Here is a 21,573-nt window from a genome sequence, read left to right on the forward strand (position 1 = left end):
TTCTGTTGTTTTGCCCTTTAAAATGTTCCAAATTATACCAATATTTTGCTTTACAACAATGTTTAATGTTTTTATACGACCGCAAATTTAGAAAAAATTTTCGTCGTATATTGCTATCACGTTGGCGTCATCGTCGTCGTCGTCGTCGTCCGAATACTTTTAGTTTTCGCACTCTAACTTTAGTAAAAGTGAATAGAAATCTATGAAATTTTAACACAAGGTTTATGACCATAAAAGGAAGGCTGGTATTGATTTTGGGAGTTTTGGTCCCAACATTTTAGGAATTAGGGGCCAAAAAGGGCCCAAATAAGCATTTTCTTGGTTTTCGCACTATAACTTTAGTTTAAGTTAATAGAAATCTATGAAATTTTGACACAAGGTTTATGACCACAAAAGAAAGGTTGGGATTGATTTTGGGAGTTTTGGTTTCAACAGTTTAGGAATAAGGGGCCAAAAAAGGGCCCAAATAAGCATTATTCTTGGTTTTCGCACAATAACTTTAGTTTAAGTAAATAGAAATCTATGAAATTTAAACACAAGGTTTATGACTATAAAAGGAAGGTTGGTATTGATTTTTGGAGTTTTGGTCCCAACAGTTAAGGAAAAAGGGGCCCAAAGGGTCCAAAATTAAACTTTGTTTGATTTCATCAAAATTGAAAAATTGGGGTTCTTTAATATGCCGAATCTAACTGTGTATGTAGATTCTTAATTTTTGGTCCCGTTTTCAAATTGGTCTATATTAAGGTCCAAAGGGTCCAAAATTAATCTTAGTTTGATTTTAACAAAAATTGAAACCTTGGGGTTCTTTGATATGCTGAATCTAAAAATGTACTTAGATTTTTGATTATTGGCCCAGTTTTCAAGTTGGCCCAAATCGAGGTCCAAAATTAAACATTGTTTGATTTCATCAAAAATTGAATAATTGGGGTTCTTTGATATGCCAAATCTAACTGTGTATGTAGATTCTTAATTTTTGGTCCAGTTTTAAAATTGGTCTAAATAAAAGTGCAAAGGGTCCAAAACTAAACTAAGTTTGATTTTAACAAAAATTAAATTCTTGGGCCTCTTTGATATGCTGAATCTAAACATGTACTTAGATTTTTGATTATGGGCCCAGTTTTCAAGTTGGTCCAAATCAGGATCTAAAATTATTATATTAAGTATTGTGCAATAGCAAGTCTTTTCAATTGCACAGTATTGTGCAATGGCAAGAAATATCTAATTTCACAATATTGTGAAATAGCAAAATTTTTTTTAATTAAGAGTTATCTTTCTTTGTCCAGTATAGTAAGCAAGAAATATCTGCAAGAATTTTTTTTAATTGGAGTTATCTTTCTTTGTCCAGAATCAACTTAAATCTTTGTTATATACAATATACAATGTATATTCACTTTTTACTACCAACTGATAAATTTAAATAATCTTTACCATTCAGTGATAACAAGCAGTTTTTTTACATCTTAATATTTTATGATGTATTTAAATGAGTAGTAATTGTTGCAAACTCCATTAGAATATTTTAATTGAAATTAGTTTTGGAATAAGGGAAAGGGGGATGTGAATAAAAAATTGGGTTCAATTTTTCTCATTTGAAACTTCATATATAAAAAGAAAATTTCTTCAAACATTTTTTTGAGAGGATTAATATTCAACAGCATAGTGAATTGCTCTAAGAGAAAACAAAAATTTTAAGTTCATTTGAATACATTCATTCTGTGTCAGAAACCTATGCTGTGTCAACTATTTAATCACAATCCAAATTTAGAGCGGAATCCAGCTTGAATGTTGTGTCCATACTTGCCCCAACCGTTCAGGGTTCAACCTCTGCGGTCGTATAAAGCTACGCCCTGCGGAGCATCTGGTTATATATGTTATTAAGACTATAAATTTTAAGATTCAACATTAAAAAAAATAATTTCCTTATGATCATAATAATGCCATTCTAGGCAGAAATTGAAACTGACCTTTTAACCTTTGACTTAATTGGCAAATACCAAGAGAAGAAAAACTGGTTTATCATTGCTTTATGTGACTTACCTAAAGTATGTAATATTGAAATGAATCTTAGTATATGTGATTATCCTAGGTGCAAAGTTCTATATTATTATCACCGTTTTCATTTTACATTGTATTTCTGTTTATCTATTTATCATCAGACAGAAGGTCATCATCGAAGATATCTAAAAATAAATATATTTTATCCCTGATATGATATGCAACTTATTTATACATATATCAATGTACTTTACTATTGATTTTGGTACACTAAACACCTAATGTTTTTTTTAAAAAGTTGTTGTTTTAAAATACACAAGAAACTAGAAGGATTTAGCATTTAAAAAGCTCTAAAAAGTGTTGATAAATAGAGATTAATAGTGTTATTACCCTTACAGTAGTAAAGATATAAAGATATATGTGATAGAGCAGTGCACAGTTAATGCATTAAGAGACATGTGGATACACATCAATGAGACAGCAACCCACCAACAAAATAAGCTTTAAAGAAATTGATTTTATATCACCTTTAACCAATGTTGCAAAATACAATGTTGATTTTCTAAGGGACGACATCAAAAGTTCAATGTAGGATAAAAAACTTAATTCACTTAGTTTTTTCACTGACCCCCCCCCCCCCCCCCCCCCCCCTCTCTTAACTTTATTTGGGAAAAATTGATTTACCAATAGGGATATATGTATTAATCAATTTTAGATAAACAAAACTTGCAGAATTTTAACCCCCACCCCAAACTATTTGATTTAAGTTTTTTATCTATATAGTTCTTTTGATGTGGTCCCTAACCCTGTGTTCATTGTGGCTTCTACAGAGACTTTGAAGGAAATTAAATCTTACCAATTGAAAGTAGCAATTTGTATTTTCTGGACCGTTTGCTTTTCAATTCTATCAATTCAACTTTTAGATTGAGATAAAATATTCTGTGTCAAAAAGCTTGTAGAAAAAGTTTAGTTTCTTAAGTCAAACTTATAAAAGCTTCTTTGTGTATAGGACTATAGGTGTATGCACTGCAATTGTATGAAGGGTGATAAGATATGGTCTTTGTTTTAGAATAATTGATTGGTTATTTAGCTGCACATTTTCTTAGATAAATCTATAATGATAATCTTACATTATTTTCAGGAGGGATGTCAAATTTTACACCAATGAGAGACCCCGTACCTTCTCCCTGAGTCAAGAATGTTATAATCCTGAATACTTAGATGCAGAGGAGGAGCTAAAACTGAGAGTTGCTGAACTGATGAAAAAGCCTCTACAGCCCTGTGCACCAAACAAGTAGTGTAGGACTTTCTAAAGTTCTGTTTTAAATAGATGGGGGATGAAAAGATAAAACAGGGGAAATAGAGATAAATCTAGATTTGCAAAAGAAATTTGTTAAAGACTATGATAATATATGTTTCTATTTAAATGTAATACTTAATTTTGTTCCTTAGTTTGCATTCATTGAAACTAGTATCATTTTCATTCAAAAACTATATGTTCAAATTTCTTTCATTGTACAATTTTAAAAGGGTATAGGGCCATTTGAGAACCAACATTGTAGGACATTTTAGCGACGGAATTTGAACCATACCTGGATTTTCAAAGAGGATATTTGAGCAAAATTTCCCATGAAATTTAAACATGAGTTGAGAAAATCTTTTAGAAATGTAAGAAAAAAGTAAAATCACAAAAATTCTGAACTCCAAGTCCCTAATCAAATGGCAAAATTAAAAGCTCAAAGACACCAAGCAAATGGATAACAACTGTCATATTCCTTACTTGGTACAGGCATTTTCTATGTAGAAAATGATGGATTGAACTTAGTTTTATAGCTAACTAAACCGCTCACTTGTATGACAGTGACATCAAATTCCATTACATTGATAAAATATGTGTGAACAATATAAACTGAAATGATATTTTAAAATGACAAAGATACAGCAGACGACATTTTTTTATAATCTTAATCACTAAACAAACAAACAAATATGTAACAAAGAAGCACAAAATGGCATAAGAAAAGAGAGTTAAGAAATAGTCAATAGGAATGGGGAATGTGTCAAAGAGACAACAATCCGGCCACTGAGCAGAAAACAGTCTTTAGTCTTTGAAAATAAATAAACAAATTTTGTTAAACTGATAGAAAAAGTCATTATTCATGTTAAGTCGTAAAGACTAAGTAACTTTTCATAACAAGTATAATTTAATGACAGAATTTGTTTCAATAAAATTACCACTTTAGACTTTATAATATAACTGTTATCATATGTAGTTTCTTGTTTACATTTCAGAGTATGCTTAGGCTATTCAGAACAGTCACTATTACATAAAGATATAAGTAGTGGGTAAGTCTTCCTTGATATACCAATCATACTTACTTAGTATAAAAAGTGTCTGCATAATATTAACAGAAATTTTGTAAATTAGAAATAGAAAAAAGCACACACAAATAGATTAAAAAAGTTATAAAGCCGTAAAAGAATTTGTACAAAATTGTTTTTTGCATTTTCTATGCAATCAAATATAGTAATATATAAACAGCAATTCAACAAAAATTTCTGTCTTAAAATTTTAACAAAGTTTAATCATCTTTACAATATGATAAGCTCTAATAGAACAGGGAATTGAATGATAATTGTAAATTAAAAGAATGTACCTTCACAGAATCTAATGCATTCTGGGTAATATTTTTGAAACCACACTCCAAATGATAATAATTGATTAAAAATGTCCTAAACAAAGGAAATTAGACTAATGATCTGGTGTTAATAATACTTTGGAGTACAAAGAACAAAATTACCCATAATCCTTTTGATTCTGAATTTGAGAATTAAACTGAGATAATGAAAGAACTGAGATATATACTGCATTTGATTGGAATTTTCATAGACAAATCACTCAAATTCTATGACTATGATTTATTGAAGACTTATATTTCAGAGGCTTTGAAGAATGTCCAGAAAGATTACAACACCTCTGTAAAACCTTGAAGAATAAAGGATTATGGGATAGATGTTTAATAATACCGGTATATTTATTATTATTATACATGTTATATATGCAGTGGTGATCTTCAAATTCTTGACATTAACGTTTGAGAAGATGAAAAACTTTTAAATTATATTTCAATCAACTGATCTTATTGGTTTATTATAAAACTTCTCACCTCCAATACAGGAGATCACTCAAAATTTGTAAATTGATATTTATTGCTCCTCTAACAAACAGTATTTGATAGTATGTGGCTTGAAATTCTGATACAGTTTCAGAATTTATTGATATGTCCTCTGTAGACTCGTTAAGCTATCACATCTTATTATAACTTTTAAAATGTAAATTCAGAAATTATTGTGAGGTTTGCATTAATGTGAATAATGTGACTGAATTTGTATAATAAGAACATGCATTCTCATATCTCAAGCATATATATAATTTATATATGCAGCTTTTCATGAAATTACAAAAATACATCTCTTATTTTAGTCCAGTCTTCAAAAATGATATCCTGTAAATTCACAAATTATTGTGATGTTTTTCTTATTGCAAAAAATGTGACACAGTTATAATCACAATTATTTAAATTCGCATTTTGAAAAATTTTATATGAATTAAACAGTATTTTACTCAGTATGGTAAAAATTAAAATCACATTTTAGTCTAAAATGACAAAATTCCAATAATAAATGCATTCAATAATTTCTGAATTTACAGTAATGAATGCTTGCAATAGTTTCTGATTTTACAGCACCCAATATTTTTCAGGGAAGAAAAGCTACAGATGATGAATTATCACTTGCTCACAGGTAATACATCAATGTTAAAATGGTTGTTCCTCTATCCTCTATATCTTCCTCCAACAGTTGGAGTACACCAACCTTACTATAAAAATGTTGACAATTTGAAAATATCTGAAAGTTCAAAACTTGAAAAGGGGGACCTTTGGGGTAGAGAGGTATAAGAAGGGCATGTTCAGTTATGAACACTTGTCTGTTAACTCTGAGGTTGTGAGTTTCAACCCTGCTCAGTCCAAGGTGTTTTGGATTTAAATCTTCATTCACAAGGATTGCCAGTTTTCGTTGTGAAGGTCAATGGTTCTATCAAGGTACCTAGGCTACTCGACCAATAGAAACAGGTTGGAATGAAACACCAACAAATAAACTTTCATTACAAATGTCAGTTAGTAATAAATCCTGCAAATTATTTTGACTTGATTTTGAGAAGAAAAAAAAATGATTCAGTACAAAGATAAACAATTATAGTATTTCATTATGATATTTATAATTAGTGTTGGCAAATTGAACAATTATGCCTAACCGGTTAACCGATTAATCGTTCGACCGATTAACCGGTTAACCGTTAGTTACATTGATGTTCAAAGTCTTATACAAAGTACTACGAATGACTGGTTTTATGGTACAATAAATTGACATTTATCCCAGGGTATTATAACACAGTAATGCAAACACTAACACAAATATGATTTCAATATGTAATAAACTAAAAACAAAAACAAATTTATAAGTATGTACATTAAGAAAGAACAAAAGAAGAGTTATTCACATTTTTCCTCTGGTACATAGTTTTTATTCAGAAATATTATCTGGTCGATAACAGATGAAGATAATCGATTTCTCAGTTTAGTGACAATAAGACCCGTGCATGAAAATATTCGTTCTGACGGAACAGAGGTAGCTGGAATACTTAAATACTGTCTAGCTAACACAGAGAGTCTAGGAAATTTACAATTATTTTCTCTCCACCACTCGAGTGGGTTTGAATCTTGCACAGCACGCTCCTTGATGTATAATGACATTTCTGATTCATCTTGAAAGGACGTATCGTTGTCGGTATCAAACAATAGAAAATCCAAAGATCGTTGGACTCTTTGTTTCTTGGCTGGTTGCTTGTCAACTTCAGTTTCAAGGGTTTTTGATGACTTTGTAACTGCGGGCTTTAATGGCACATCGTCTAACTTGGACTCTAACATTTCAATGGCGATTTTTTTTTTTTGTTCTGGGGAGAAAAAGTTCTATGCCTCGGGTCAAGTAAGGACGCTAAAGCATGCTGTGTAGATGCAGTTTCAATATCATACGGTTTAAAACGGGTGATGAGTTCTTCCGAAATACTTGCTTTCATTTTATGCGCAAGAGTACTATCCTCTTCAGAGTTTTTTAGGTGTTTTTTTTAAGAGTCCATTGACAATAGAAAGCATTACAGAGGCTGAGACATCCTTTTCCAGACACATGTATGTTGTAACATGAGACATTTGCTTCAATACTGCGGAAATTTCTACCAGATAATCCCACTCATGATCTTTGAGAAGCATATGTGTGTCACTTTTCTTAGTAACAGTTGTGTCGAGCATTACATCCGTGATTACTCTGCGTTGTTCACATAGGCGTTCAATCATTAGCTGAGTCGAATTCCATCGCGTAACTACGTCTTGTATAAGTTCGTTCTGTCGTAGTCCGAACAACTTTTGTCTTTTCCTCATTTCAGCTGTTATTGTAGTCGAATGCTTAAATGTCCCACTATCTTCCGAGCACGTGAAGTAAGTTTGACAAAAGCGGGTATTTCCAAGCATGGTTTAATGCAAAGCTGAATGGTATGACCAAAGCATCTCATATCGTCAAAGTCACATTTCTCTGATGCACAATTCATGTTCCTAGCATTGTCATTTACAGAACTCACAATTTTACCGTCCAATTCAAACTCTGAAATAGTAGATTTCAGCCGTTCAGAAAGATTTTCGCCTGTATGGCGTTCAGGCATTTCACGAGTAACAAGCACATTTGACTGTAAATTCCAGTCTTTGTCAACGTGATGTTCTGTGACTGTTAAAAAGCTTTTTGTAGCATTCGATGTCCATGTATCAGAAGTAAGGGATACGCTGTCAATGAGATTTAACTCTTTAATCAAACTCTCTTTTTTGTCACTATACGACTTTTCTATTCTGGATTTTATAGTGTTTCTAGACGGAATTTTAAATTCAGGAGCTATTATCGACATAAGTTTTGAAAATCCTTTTCCCTCAACAATGCGAATAGGTAAGTTATCCAATACAATCATATCCACTATTGAATTTGTTATAAGTTCAGATTGAGAAGACGAAAATCTTCTAGATCTGGGTGTCTGAACAAATTCTAAAACCGATGACTGCTTAACTTTCTCAGGCGTTTCAGATAAGTCATTGGGATGTTTTAACTTCAGATAATTCAGCATATTACTTGTACCACCAGTATAGACTAATTCCATTTCACATAGTTTGCATTTCACTATTTTGGAGTCGGCATTACGTTTGAAAAAAGACCAAGCCTTAGATGACGGAGGTGGCATATTTACATGTACGAACACACAATTTAAAGTCAAAGTGAAGAAATAAACTTAATCGTAAAATTTATTCAGCTTACAACTGTTCAAAACAAACATATGCTAATTATGTTTACATTATACTTGCCCGGAGCTGACAGACAAGTTGTCTATGTGCTAATTAAGTAATAAAATTTAAATGTTTTCAAGGTTAACAAGATTAATCAATAAACTGATCAATTGATCTGTCTAATCAAGTAACACTCTATTCTTACAATCATTTCACATTATTTACTAATGATTTCAATACACATTTTATCAATTTTATTAAAATTTAAAAAAAGGTCCGGTTAACCGGTTGGCGTTTTTGGTATTCGGTATTCGGTCGAATGACCGGTTAACCGGTTAACCGTTGACAACACTATTTATAATTCATGTATATAAAAGTTATAGTATAGTCTGAAATAATAGAGGGAAAAAATGTTAAACCCTATGTTAAATTTCAAGAAGACATATACTTTAAATTAATATAGTTAAATGATTAAATGTTTGCAAATTGTATTTTTCAGTCCCGACTTCATCAGACAGCTGAAGAAAACAGAGACAATGGAGGATGATGCTTTAATCATATACCAGTCTTCTTTTAAATCTGTCTACTTTTGTCAGGTAAATTGTGATACTTTCTATTTGTATTGTTGACATTATTGTTTCATCAACTTAATGATAGAAACAGTTCCTGACCAATGTCAAAGAACTCCTTTGCAATCTAGCTTTATTTTGTGCAGATTTATTTCTTTACCAAATAACAATAATAGTCAAATTCCTGAAATACAGGAAAAAAATGTATGTATAAGATATTCATCACATTACATAAGAAATAGATATTATATAAAATAATTGTGTATTTTAAGAAAAAAAGTTTAATAAAAGTAAATTAATTTTTACATGTAATGCAAATTTTCTCTTAAAAATCTGAAAGTAAAACGTGACAGAAGTAATAGGCAATATAATAACATTCAAGTGCAGAAACTAGAATAATAATTATTGGCTTGAATATAGATAAGCTATTTAACAATTGTACAAACAAATTTATGTGTACAGCACACATATTTCAGACGTTTGAGGATTTTTATATTTCAAAATTTTCACCTGCAGTAAACTTTTAGTGAATTCTTCATAGAAATATTTTGAGAAACACAAACTGAAGTTAAGTTTGTCTGTTTCATTTACAGGACAGTTTCACAGCTGCTAGTTGGTCTGTTGGGACACTGCTTTCAGTTGTGGATGATGTTTTAACAGGACAGGTATGTTTTACATGAGTTCTGAACCATTGAATTCATGGGTTCTGGTTTCAGTTGTACATCATGGTTTAACAGGCATATAAGTAGTCATTGGCCAGTTTTATATCACTGAGTATAACTGCATGGATAGTTTAGCGCACTAGGAAAGTTGTCACTGCTCACTTTTACTACAATAAGTTTGACTATTGGTCAACTGCTGTCTGTTCTCAGGAGCAGTTTGACAGACCAATTGGTAAACTTTTGTCAGTTAAGAATGATCCACAAAATTTTAGTGGAGCTTAAAGTTGTTGTCCTTATTTTTGTCCAACACTAATGATTTCAGGACAATACATTGTATGCTATGGATTTTGACTGAATAAAATTGCAATATTGCTTCCCTCAATGAAGATTTTCACTGTTATTGCTATTACTGTTTCAGAGTTATGTCCTTATATAATGGTAAATTTTATGGTGTTTTCAAAGTATGCTAACTTTTTGATAGTGCAAATTAAGTAAACATTTTTACTTTTAAAGTCAATATGCTGTTTAGTTTGGGAAGCCTTTGAAGGTTATTGCAACACACATATTTTTTTGACAGTGTTGTGTATATTTTTCATATTGACACATTTTGTTAGTGTAAAAATGGTATATTCATGCTTGTTTAAATATTTATTTTCAGTCTCAGAGTGGTGTTGCCCTAATTAGGTAAGCAAATGACAAATGATTTTTATACGACCGCAAATTTTGAAAAAATTTTCGTCGTATATTGCTATCACGTTGGCGTCGTCGTCGTCGTCGTCCGAATACTTTTAGTTTTCGCACTCTAACTTTAGTAAAAGTGAATAGAAATCTATGAAATTTTAACACAAGGTTTATAACCATAAAAGGAAGGCTGGTATTGATTTTGGGAGTTTTGGTCCCAACATTTTAGGAATTAGGGGCCAAAAAGGGCCCAAATAAGCATTTTCTTGGTTTTCGCACTATAACTTTAGTTTAAGTTAATAGAAATCTATGAAATTTTGACACAAGGTTTATAACCACAAAATAAAGGTTGGGATTGATTTTGGGAGTTTTATTTTCAACAGTTTAGGAATTAGGGGCCAAAAAAGGGCCCAAATAAGCATTATTCTTGGTTTTCGCACAATAACTTTAGTTAAAGTAAATAGAAATCAATGAAATTTAAACACAATGTTTATGACCACAAAAGGAAGGTTGGTATTGATTTTGGGAGTTTCTGTCCCAACAGTTTAGGAATTAGGGGCCAAAAAGGGACCCAAATAAGCATTTTTCTTGGTTTTCCCACCATAGCGTTAGTATAAGTAAATAGAAATCTATGAAATTTAAACACAAGGTTTATGACTATAAAAGGAAGGTTGGTATTGATTTTGGAAGTTTTGGTCCCAACAGTTAAGGAAAAAGGGGCCCAAAGGGTCCAAAATTAAACTTTGTTTGATTTCATCAAAATTGAATAATTGGGGTTCTTTAATATGCCGAATCTAACTGTGTATGTAGATTCTTAATTTTTGTCCCGTTTTCAAATTGGTCTACATTAAGGTCCAAAGGGTCCAAAATTAAACTTAGTTTGATTTTAACAAAAATTGAAACCTTGGGGTTCTTTGATATGCTGAATCTAAAAATGTACTTAGATTTTTGATTATTGGCCCAGTTTTCAAGTTGGCCCAAATCGGGGTCCAAAATTAAACATTGTTTGATTTCATCAAAAATTGAATAATTGGGGTTCTTTGATATGCCAAATCTAACTGTGTATGTAGATTCTTAATTTTTGGTCCAGTTTTAAAATTGGTCTAAATTAAAGTGCAAAGGGTCCAAAATTAAACTAAGTTTGATTTTAACAAAAATTAAATTCTTGGGCCTCTTTGATATGCTGAATCTAAACATGTACTTAGATTTTTGATTATGGGCCCAGTTTTCAAGTTGGTCCAAATCAGGATCTAAAATTATTATATTAAGTATTGTGCAATAGCAAGTCTTTTCAATTGCACAGTATTGTGCAATGGCAAGAAATATCTAATTTCACAATATTGTGAAATAGCAAATTTTTTTTTAATTAAGAGTTATCTTTCTTTGTCCAGTATAGTAAGCAAGAAATATCTAGTTGTAAGATTTTTTTTTATTTGGAGTTATCTTTCTTTGTCCAGAATCAACTTAAATCTTTGTTATATACAATATACAATGTATATTCACTTTTTACTACCAACTGATAAATTTAAATAATCTTTACCATTCAGTGATAACAAGCAGTTTTTTTACATCATGTATTTAAATGAGTAGTAATTGTTGCAAACTCCATTAGAATATTTTAATTGAAATTAGTTATGGAATAAGGGAAAGGGGGATGTGAATAAAAAATTGGGTTAAATTTTTCTCATTTGAAATTTCATAAATAAAAAGAAAATTTCTTCAAACATTTTTTTGAGAGGATTAATATTCAACAGCATAGTGAATTGCTCTAAGAGAAAACAAAAAATTTAAGTTCATTTGAATACATTCATTCTGTGTCAGAAACCTATGCTGTGTCAACTATTTAATCACAATCCAAATTTAGAGCGGAATCCAGCTTGAATGTTGTGTCCATACTTGCCCCAACCGTTCAGGGTTCAACCTCTGCGGTCGTATAAAGCTACGCCCTGCGGAGCATCTGGTTAAACATTAAAACAATGACTTATGTTTTTTAAAGTGCATCAAAAAGATGTTAAGCTTTCAGTCTCAATTGTGTTGGGCCATACAAACTCAATAATGTTTGGTTTACACTGTGACATCTCAAACATGTCAGGCCATTCAGGTGTGATTAGCCCAGAAAATTCTCACATTCAAATTTAAAAATAAACTGGATTCATTATTATTCTTTGAAGACCCATTTTCTAGGATTTCATAGGTATCCAGGAATCACAAATTCTAATGTACAATGAATTGCATATTTTCCATAGGAATATAAGCAGACCCTTGCCAAAACAACGGTTTCAAATATTCATGAAAAATAAATTGGTACTCATGAAAATAAATGAATCCACAGTTATGAATTATTTTTCTCCATAATACATTTAATAGCAATTGGTAACTTAAGAAATAATTCATGGGGGCTTGAATATATCGTTATTTTACCACGGGTTGGCCCTTTATGACAAATATTTTACCCTGAGCGATAGCGAGGGGTAAAATATCGTCATAAAGGGACAACCCGTGGTAAAATCTAGATATATTCAAGCCCCCATGAATTATTTCGATTCTAATAGGACAAATACGGCAATTTTTTGGATCGGAGAGCTCTAGATGGAGGCCATTATTTGCCGTTCCCATAAATTAACGCACTTTTAGATTGGCGTAAAAGAACGGAGCAAAAAGAATTAGTGACATGCTCAAACTATTCACAAAACTTATTTAGATAGATTTGGATGAATTTTAATGAAAACTAAGTTATATGTCTTCTATGTATATAAAAAAATTGGGCTTAAACTGCATTCTAGCATCGTTTGTTTACGTTTCCTTGTTGTGATGTTTTTTGGTATCAAAAGCATGTTTTTTCCCTTAAAATGCTTAAATTATAACGTCATCATTCTATGACGTCGGGTACTTCATTCATAAAACAACATATGACGTGGGAGTACGATCGGAACAGCCAATGCAATATATTCATATTTTACCACAGGTGTGTACTCAAAGCGTTTGAAGCACGTCATGTTAGAATAGAAGACATTTTTATTTTCAATATTTCTAAGATATATCTGCACTATATTTCCATTGGTATTAAAAGATCTATTAATGATGACTATACCTCATTGCAGACCTCCAGGACATCATGCAGAGGCCAATACTACAATGGGATTTTGTATGTTTAATAATGTAGGCATTGCTGCCAAATACGCTCAACAAAAACATAATGTTAATAGGTAAGTTTAAAAAAAAACATGCACAAAAAAAACCAGAAATACTATATCAATTAGTACAGCGCTGATCATCTAGTTATACATGTATATACAAAAGCGATAAAAATAAAGGTAAATGTCTGTACTAAGTCAGAAATATGACAGTTGTTTTTCATTTGTTTGATGTGTTAAGCTTTTGATTTTGTCATTTGATTAGGAATTTTCTGTTTTGAATTTTCCTAGAGTTCGGTATTTCTGTTTCAACTCTTTTCTAAGATACATTATTTCATTTTTACCCCAAATGCCACCTTTAAATCATCCTTTTATATATACCTGACCCTTTTGAATAGCTTAAAAGCTATTGACATGCCTGAACTTCCCATGAGCTGTGTTAAGTTTCCATAAATGCTTGCAACAAATTTAATAGGGGTGAAATCTGTGTTTTTGTTTTATTAAGGGTAATGATAACCATATTATTTGTATTTCAGAATTGTGATTATAGACTGGGATATACACCATGGTAATGCATTACAGACGCTATTTTATGATGATACAAGGTAATAGTGGTATGATATAGGAAGCAATGTTAATTATATGCAAATATCTTTGTTTCATTGATAAATGAAATTAATGATATGAACATGGAAAAGTACTTTCAATGTTTATAGTTAAAATTTACTTTAATTGATCATATGTAATTTTAAAATATTTAATTATTGCAATATTCATTATATTTTCATTATTAAGATAATTACAATATACTGTTTTAAAAAGTGTTAGATACATAAAAAATCTGTAATTTCAGTGTTTTATACATATCACTTCACCGGTTTGATAAAGGATCATTTTATCCGTATGGAGAGGAAGGATACCACAAGTGTGTGGGTGGAAAGTCTGCTCAGGGATACAATGTCAATATTGCTTGGAACGATGTAAGTCAAATTTTATGCGTGGATTAGGTTAGAGAATTATAGGCAATGTTTTAATTAATTTTAAAAGTTTGATAATTTGAAAGTTTTATTGAATATTGAAAAGATAAAAGAATGATTCCTGTTGATTTTAATTGTTTTTAACAAGGTTTGTGGGACTTAAACCATCGCAGTCGAGCCTACTTTTTGACTCAGATTTAATGCAATTTTTCACATTTATTGCACAAAAATTTGACTATAAAATTCTCTGTTTATGAGCTGATAGTTGCTTACTTAATAATTGAGATCCCTGCCAACAATTAATGTTTTTTAGATAAAATGTTTTTCATTAAAATTTTTGGGACAGTTTAATATGAATATGTATGTGTATTCCTTATTTCTTAACACGAGTACTATAATTATAACTTATAAAAAATTATTGTACTGATCAATATGATGGGTTGTTATTTATTTTAGGAATCCAAGGGTGATTCAGATTATGTAGCAGCATTTCAAAATGTAATCCTTCCTTTATGTTATGAGGTATTTATATATTGTTTATTTCACATTTATGAACCTTTAATTATTTTAATAATTCAGTTTTTTGTTTTTGTTTTTTATTCATACTGAAAAATAAAAAAAGATTCAAGTGTTTTTAGCTCACCTGTCCCGAAGGGCCAAGTGATATTTTCCCATCACTTTGCGTCCCTCGTCCGTCGTCGTTAACTTTTACAAAAATCTTCTTCTCTGAAACTACTAGGCCAAATTAAACAAAACTTGGCCACAACCATCACTTGGGTATCTAGTTTAACAATTGTGTCCGGTGACCCGGTCAACCATCCAAGATGGCCGCTATGGCTAAAAATAGAACATAGGGGTAAAATGCAGTTTTTGGCTTATAACTCAAAAACCAAAGCATTTAGAGCAAATCTGAAATGGGGTTAAATTGTTTATCTAGTCAAGATCTATCTGCCCTGAAAATTTCAGATGAATCAAACAACCCGTTGTTGGGTTGCTGCCCCTGAATTGGTAATTTTAAGGAAATTTTTCTGTTTTTGGTTATTATCTTGAATAATATTATAGATAGAGATAAACTGTAAACAGCAATAATGTTCAGCAAAATAAGATTTACAAATAATTCAACAGGACCTAAATGGTCAGTTTATCCCTTTAGGAGTTATTGCCCTTTATAGTCAATTTTTAACCATTTTTCGTAAACCTTAGTAATCTTTTACTAAAATCTTCTTCTCTGAAACTACTGGGCCAAAGTAAACAAAACTTGGCCACAATCATCATTAGGGTATCTAGTCTAAAAATTGTGTCTGGTGACCTGGTCAACCAACCAAGATGGCTGCCATGGCTAAAAATAGATCATTGGGGTAAAATGCTGTTTTTGGCATATAACTCAAAAATTAAAGCATTTAGAACAAATCTGGTAGGGTGCTAATTGTTTATCAGGTCAAGATCTATCTGCCCTGCAAATTTCAGATGAATTGAACAACCTGTTGTTGGGTTGCTGCCCCTGAATTCGTAATTTTAAGGAAATTTTGCTGTTTTTGGTTATTATCTTGAATAATATTATAGATAGAGATAAACAGTAACACCAATAATGTTCAGCAAAGTAAGATCTACAAATAAGTCAATACGACTGAAATGGTCAGTTGACCCCTTTAGGAGTTATTGCCCTTTATAGTCAATTTTTAACCATTTTTCGTAAATCTTAGTAATCTTTTACAAAAATCTTCTCCTCTGAAACTACTGGGCCAAATTATACAAAACTTGGCCACAATCATCATTGGGGTATCTAGTTTAAAAATTGTGTCCGGTGACCTGGTCAACCAACCAAGATGGCCCCCATGGCTAAAAATAGAACATGGGGGGAAAATGCAGTTTTTGGCTTATAACTCAAAAACCAAAGCATTTAGAGCAAATCTGACGGGGTTAAAATAGTTTATCAGGTCAAGATTTTTCTGCCCTGTAAATTTTAGATGAATCAAACAACCTGTTGTTGGGTTGCTGCCTCTGAATTGGTAATTTTAAGGAAATTTTGCTGTTTTGGGTTATTATCTTGTTTAATATTATAGATAGAGATAAACAGTAAACAGCAATAATGTTCAGCAAAGTAAGATCTACAAATAAGTCAACACGACGGATATAGTCAGTTGACCCCTTTAGGAGTTATTGGCCTAATATAGTCAATTTATTACATTTTTCATAAATTTTTGTAGACTTTTAGAAAATATTTTGCACTGTAATAACTGGGCCAAGTTCATAATTGTAACAACAAGAATGTTCAGTAAAGTAAGATCTACAAACACATCACCATAATCAGAACACAATTTTGTTATGAATTTATCTGTGTCCATTGTTTAATATGCACATAAACCAAGGTGAGCGACACAGGCTCTTGAGAGCCTCTAGTTTTATGACCTTAAATGAATGTGTTTTTTATAAAGTGCATCAAAATTTGTTAACACTTTCAATGAAATTCCTATGAAAGGTTGCCATTGAAGTTCAGCAGAATCTCTGAATAAAAATGGCCTCATACCAACAAACTGGCAAAAACAAAGAAAAGAATGTAGCTGAACTCAATATCCTGTAGATATTGTATATATAAAAATAAGAAGATGTGGTATGATTGGCACATAAGACAACTCTCCATGTCAAACATGTTTTTACACAAATAAGAAAAGATTAGAATGATCTCAACCAAATGTTACTTTCCACTTTCCATCATAATTCATTACAAATTCTTTATTGATTATCATTATTATTCTTTTCAGTTTTCTCCAGATTTGGTTTTAGTGGCTGCAGGTTTTGATGGTGCTAAAGGAGACAATTTAGTAAGTGAATTTTAAGCATAATTTGAATTCGTTTAGTTTCCAATATTTCTTCCATTTCTGGAGGTTGGAGAAAAAAAAATCAATTCTAATGAATTTATTAGGTTGCTTTTATTAAAGTACTTTAATAGCAATCTGTAATTCATCAAATATCTAAATTCTTGGTTACTCTTTACCAAAGAAAGTCATTAACAATTATTATCTCAGAAATGAATCCACAATTGTTTGAAAGGACCAATTTCTAATTAATTTGTCAGCCATTGTAGAAAACAGAACATTTTAAAGTAACTTTTTGTCAAATTACTTGGTAACATGTTTATTTGCATTTTTTTCAGGGAAATTACAGATTATCACCAGAACTGTTTGGTCACATGACTAGTATGTTAAAAGGGCTAGCTCATGGTAAACTTATTCTGGCACTGGAGGTAAGTTTGGTTAGACAAATAGACGGCTCATACATTGAAACTTTTCTTTACTTCAGAAAATGGACTGAAATAAAGCAATTTCTAGTGGAATATTGTCTAGCACTGATTTGCTGGCCTCAATTTTCCTTTAGGAACTTGTTCCTTACTCATACTTTTGTCTAATTGTAAGTTGAGCAATCCATTATCTTGCATTGGCTCTCTAAGTATGTTTAACGAATTTTATTTTTAATTATTACAAGCTTTATTACAGAATTGAATGATGTGTATATTTGCAGTGATGAGTAGTGGCCATCTATATAAAAACTGAGGCTACCATATCAAAAGATTATAAATTGAAGCTATTTTTGATTCAAATTGTAAAGTTATACTTTGTAATTCAAATATCTACTTAAAGAGAGGCGAAAAATACCAAACAGACTTTCAAACTCATACATAGAAAATAATCTAACAACACTATGTATACAAAAGAAAGGACAAACAAACACAACATAGAAAACTAAAGACCAAGCAACCAGATCCCCACCAAAAATTTGGGTTGATCTCAGGTGCTCCAGAAGAGTTAAGAGTAAGAGATCCTGCTCCACATGTGAATCCTTATTTTTTTAATGAACTTGAAATATAACTTAGATATGACATTTATATATTTGTTTATTACAGGGAGGATACAATTTAGAAATGACATCAGAATCAATGGCCTATTGTATCTCCACACTGTTAAGTGACCCTCTGCCTTCTTTATCTTCCATGATACCAAGTCAAAGGTAAGAATGTATAAATGTTGCTATGCCTGTAAATAATGTCAAAAAATTTCAGACATAGATGCCCGCCAAATGGCAGCGGTAGCTTATTTATTTGTATAAAACTTAGGTAAAAGAAGAAAGGTGCACTTGATAATCCTTATCTTGTAAACAGATGTCTCATACTTATGTACTTCTAAACTTTTTATGTGACATTTGTCAGTTGTCTATGATTCACCAATCCACCCAAGTTCAAATGAAGTGCATGGAAGAAATTATTGTAACAGTACAGAAAACTAACTGTCTAATTTTTAGCAATAGAATTTTTAAAAAATCAATATGACAAACTCTGAACCAACTGCAACCACTGAACTACAGGCACATAGAATCGTGCATGTAGGAAACTATAGCAAATGTACAGCCTTCAACATTTAGAAAAACCCATACTCTATAGTGGGTGTTTTTTGGTTTACTTCCAGTGACAAATATTTCATGTTTTCAGGTCGTGAACAAATAAAAAAAACATGAAATAGGTAGGTCTTGTAGTAGGAGTGGAGTCCCTAATGAATCAAGGTCTAGAAAATGAGGATATATTGTATAGGAACATAAATTCAGCCCGCAGCTGTCCACATATTAACTCCTAAAAGAAGTGCACAGTTTTTAGGTTATTTTCATGGTTCAATGTCTATATTTGTTGACATATTATAACTGATATGCATCCTATCAGTTTATGAAAACAACTCAAACACAATCTTATTGATAACATAGCAAATTTATCTTTAAACATATTATAAATGTATGAATCTTTATTAATTCACTATTTTCTTTTCCAGTGCTGTGACAAGCATTTGTGACACAATAGATATACAATCAGAATTTTGGAAATCCTTACAATATAGAGGTAGGTACTAGTCATGTTTTTAAAAGTTGTTAATGAATAACAATGGTTAAAGTAATGATTCTTTGTAATCATGATAGCGGGAGGCTGATGAGACTGGTTACACTGTGACAGGTTTTACTGTTTATATTAAATATAATCCAATGTCGTTTTAGGAATCAGTGGCTTTATAAATATAAATAACATGATATTTTTAGTCTAAAAACCCATATATTTAGTATTTTGTTCTTTCCCACCATTCATTGAAAATTTGAGGTCTTAAGATGTTAAAGAATTCAAAGATTTTATGGTGAGTTGAATAACACCTGTATCACTCAGATTACAATTCTACCTATACATCTAAGTTTGTATTTAGCCTATTAAATACTTATTTAGCCTTGAGAATTGAAAGGTCAGTTTCCCATTCATACAATAGAAGTTGATAAATTTGGCTTCATGCCATTTACCTTGTCCAAAATTAAGGCCACTTTATTGTTATTGTGATATTGTTAAAGTACAAAAGAACCCTATATTCTGACCAATACTTAAAATTTTGTGCATCTTGATTTAATTCTTAAAAATCTGTTAATGTTGAGTTTTAGGGGTTATATAAGGTTTTCTCTAACTCTATGGAAATTTATCCCTTTCCGAACCCATTGTATAAAAAAATTTAATCAACGTGTGGTTGCTGCTGATCTCAAAAGATCATTGGATGATTTTGAGGGTCATGACCTTTTTAGCTAACTGAATGAATACGATAACAGGTGTTAATGAAATTGACAACTTCGTGCAATGTGAAAGGCACTCGAAGGGGATTTTCGGTTAACAAAAAAAGAAAATGTCTTTTTAATCATTAGAGAAACAGATTCTTACATAGTTACTTGTAAATTATAGGATTTATCCAATCTCGATTGGATAAATCTGATAATCCACTGGTATCAATGTAAGAATCTATATATTAAATTGCATATTTCTTTACATGGTAGTTTTTTTTTCAGATATAAAAAAAAACTATCTGCTTGACTGTTATAGAAATAGACTATGCTTGCAGGTTATCTATTACACTGTCTTGTCTTTAGTTTACACCAAATCTGACAAATCATTATTTAGTTGCAAAATATTTTAAATGAGACCTGAAATTTAAAAAGTGCATTGAACAATGTTGAAGGTTAAAATAATCATATAAACTAGAATGAAGAAACATCTTGATCCCAAAAAAACATCATCAACCAGGATATAAAATTCCAAATATTAATTTATCATTGTTTCTTATACTAATATCAGTTGAAATCTCAAGCCACTGTTTTTGATGTTTACAATTTAGGTCATGTCCCAACAGAAAATCAATAAATATGACATTACAATGTACTCTTAGCACAAACACATAAGGTCACTGTGAAATATACAACTAGGGCAAGAAACATTCAGTTATACCAAACCAGTTTGACCAGATGTTTAGTTTAAAACCAGTTTTTTCTAGATGTGTCCTATATATTGACAATGTAAATGACATGAGGACCTGCATGGGTTTTTTAATATCTGTATTCTTTAAATTTTTATGGCATTTTCCTTTTAACATGTTTAATAGCCTTGAAAATAACTCTCATTCTGTAAAATGTTCATGAAAATGATTTTATTATATAGTCTTTTTGTTACAAGATTATTTATCAATTATGTACATTGATCATTATATTATCAGTATTGCATTACAGTTACTAAAGTTACCTTTTCAAGTTATTTTGCACATTTATTATTTATACTTTTGCACCACAGTATTCTCTTTATTTTATTTTATTGTTCATTTTCTATTTTCTCTATTTTTTGTTGCTATTACATGTATTCTCTATACTGTAAACCCCATTCTGACCCTCGTAGGTAAACTTCTATTGTATGAATGGGATAAACTGACCTTTCAATTCTCAAGGCTAAATAAGTATTTCATAGGCTAAATACAAACTTACCTGTCAAGGTAGAAATGTAATCTGAGTGATATCGGTGTTTTTCAAGTGACCATAAGGATATATAAATATATAAAAAACATTAGAATTGATCCCAAACTTCACCCAAAGATGATCATTATGATCCTCAGATTGTTTTGTTGTAACATCAGTTTTGAAAATATGTTTTCATGTATAATTATTGGGATATGAGTTTTTCAGGTCTTTGAAACATTCAGGCATAATATTCAGAGTTTATTTTTGTCAAATGGCATTAAATGTCCACGATTTCATCATTCAGCATGAAATGTGGTTTAAGATTTGAAGGAGTAATAAATGATTTTGTATAATAGCAAAATAAATTTAAAGATATACTTTCA

At 30.9% G+C, this 21,573-nt stretch overlaps 1 protein-coding gene across 3 annotated transcripts in view; it reads left to right on the forward strand.

Moving 5' to 3' along the window:
• LOC134727755 (histone deacetylase 6-like) overlaps positions 1 to 21,573 on the forward strand; it is a 47,266-nt gene that overhangs the window by 23,762 nt on the left and 1,931 nt on the right. For all 3 annotated transcript variants that reach the window (XM_063592145.1, XM_063592153.1, XM_063592159.1), the window contains 15 exons: positions 3,137 to 3,289; positions 4,288 to 4,341; positions 4,937 to 5,024; positions 5,759 to 5,799; positions 8,875 to 8,971; positions 9,538 to 9,609; positions 10,265 to 10,290; positions 13,389 to 13,493; positions 13,958 to 14,026; positions 14,275 to 14,401; positions 14,855 to 14,920; positions 17,161 to 17,220; positions 17,553 to 17,642; positions 18,300 to 18,403; positions 19,213 to 19,280. In XM_063592145.1, the coding sequence (XP_063448215.1) occupies positions 3,137 to 3,289; positions 4,288 to 4,341; positions 4,937 to 5,024; positions 5,759 to 5,799; positions 8,875 to 8,971; positions 9,538 to 9,609; positions 10,265 to 10,290; positions 13,389 to 13,493; positions 13,958 to 14,026; positions 14,275 to 14,401; positions 14,855 to 14,920; positions 17,161 to 17,220; positions 17,553 to 17,642; positions 18,300 to 18,403; positions 19,213 to 19,280 (1,220 nt within the window). The remainder of the gene's footprint in view (positions 1 to 3,136; positions 3,290 to 4,287; positions 4,342 to 4,936; positions 5,025 to 5,758; positions 5,800 to 8,874; positions 8,972 to 9,537; positions 9,610 to 10,264; positions 10,291 to 13,388; positions 13,494 to 13,957; positions 14,027 to 14,274; positions 14,402 to 14,854; positions 14,921 to 17,160; positions 17,221 to 17,552; positions 17,643 to 18,299; positions 18,404 to 19,212; positions 19,281 to 21,573) is intronic.

Source organism: Mytilus trossulus, chromosome 1 (genome assembly GCF_036588685.1).
Source record: "Mytilus trossulus isolate FHL-02 chromosome 1, PNRI_Mtr1.1.1.hap1, whole genome shotgun sequence".
Classification (NCBI taxonomy): domain Eukaryota; kingdom Metazoa; phylum Mollusca; class Bivalvia; order Mytilida; family Mytilidae; genus Mytilus; species Mytilus trossulus.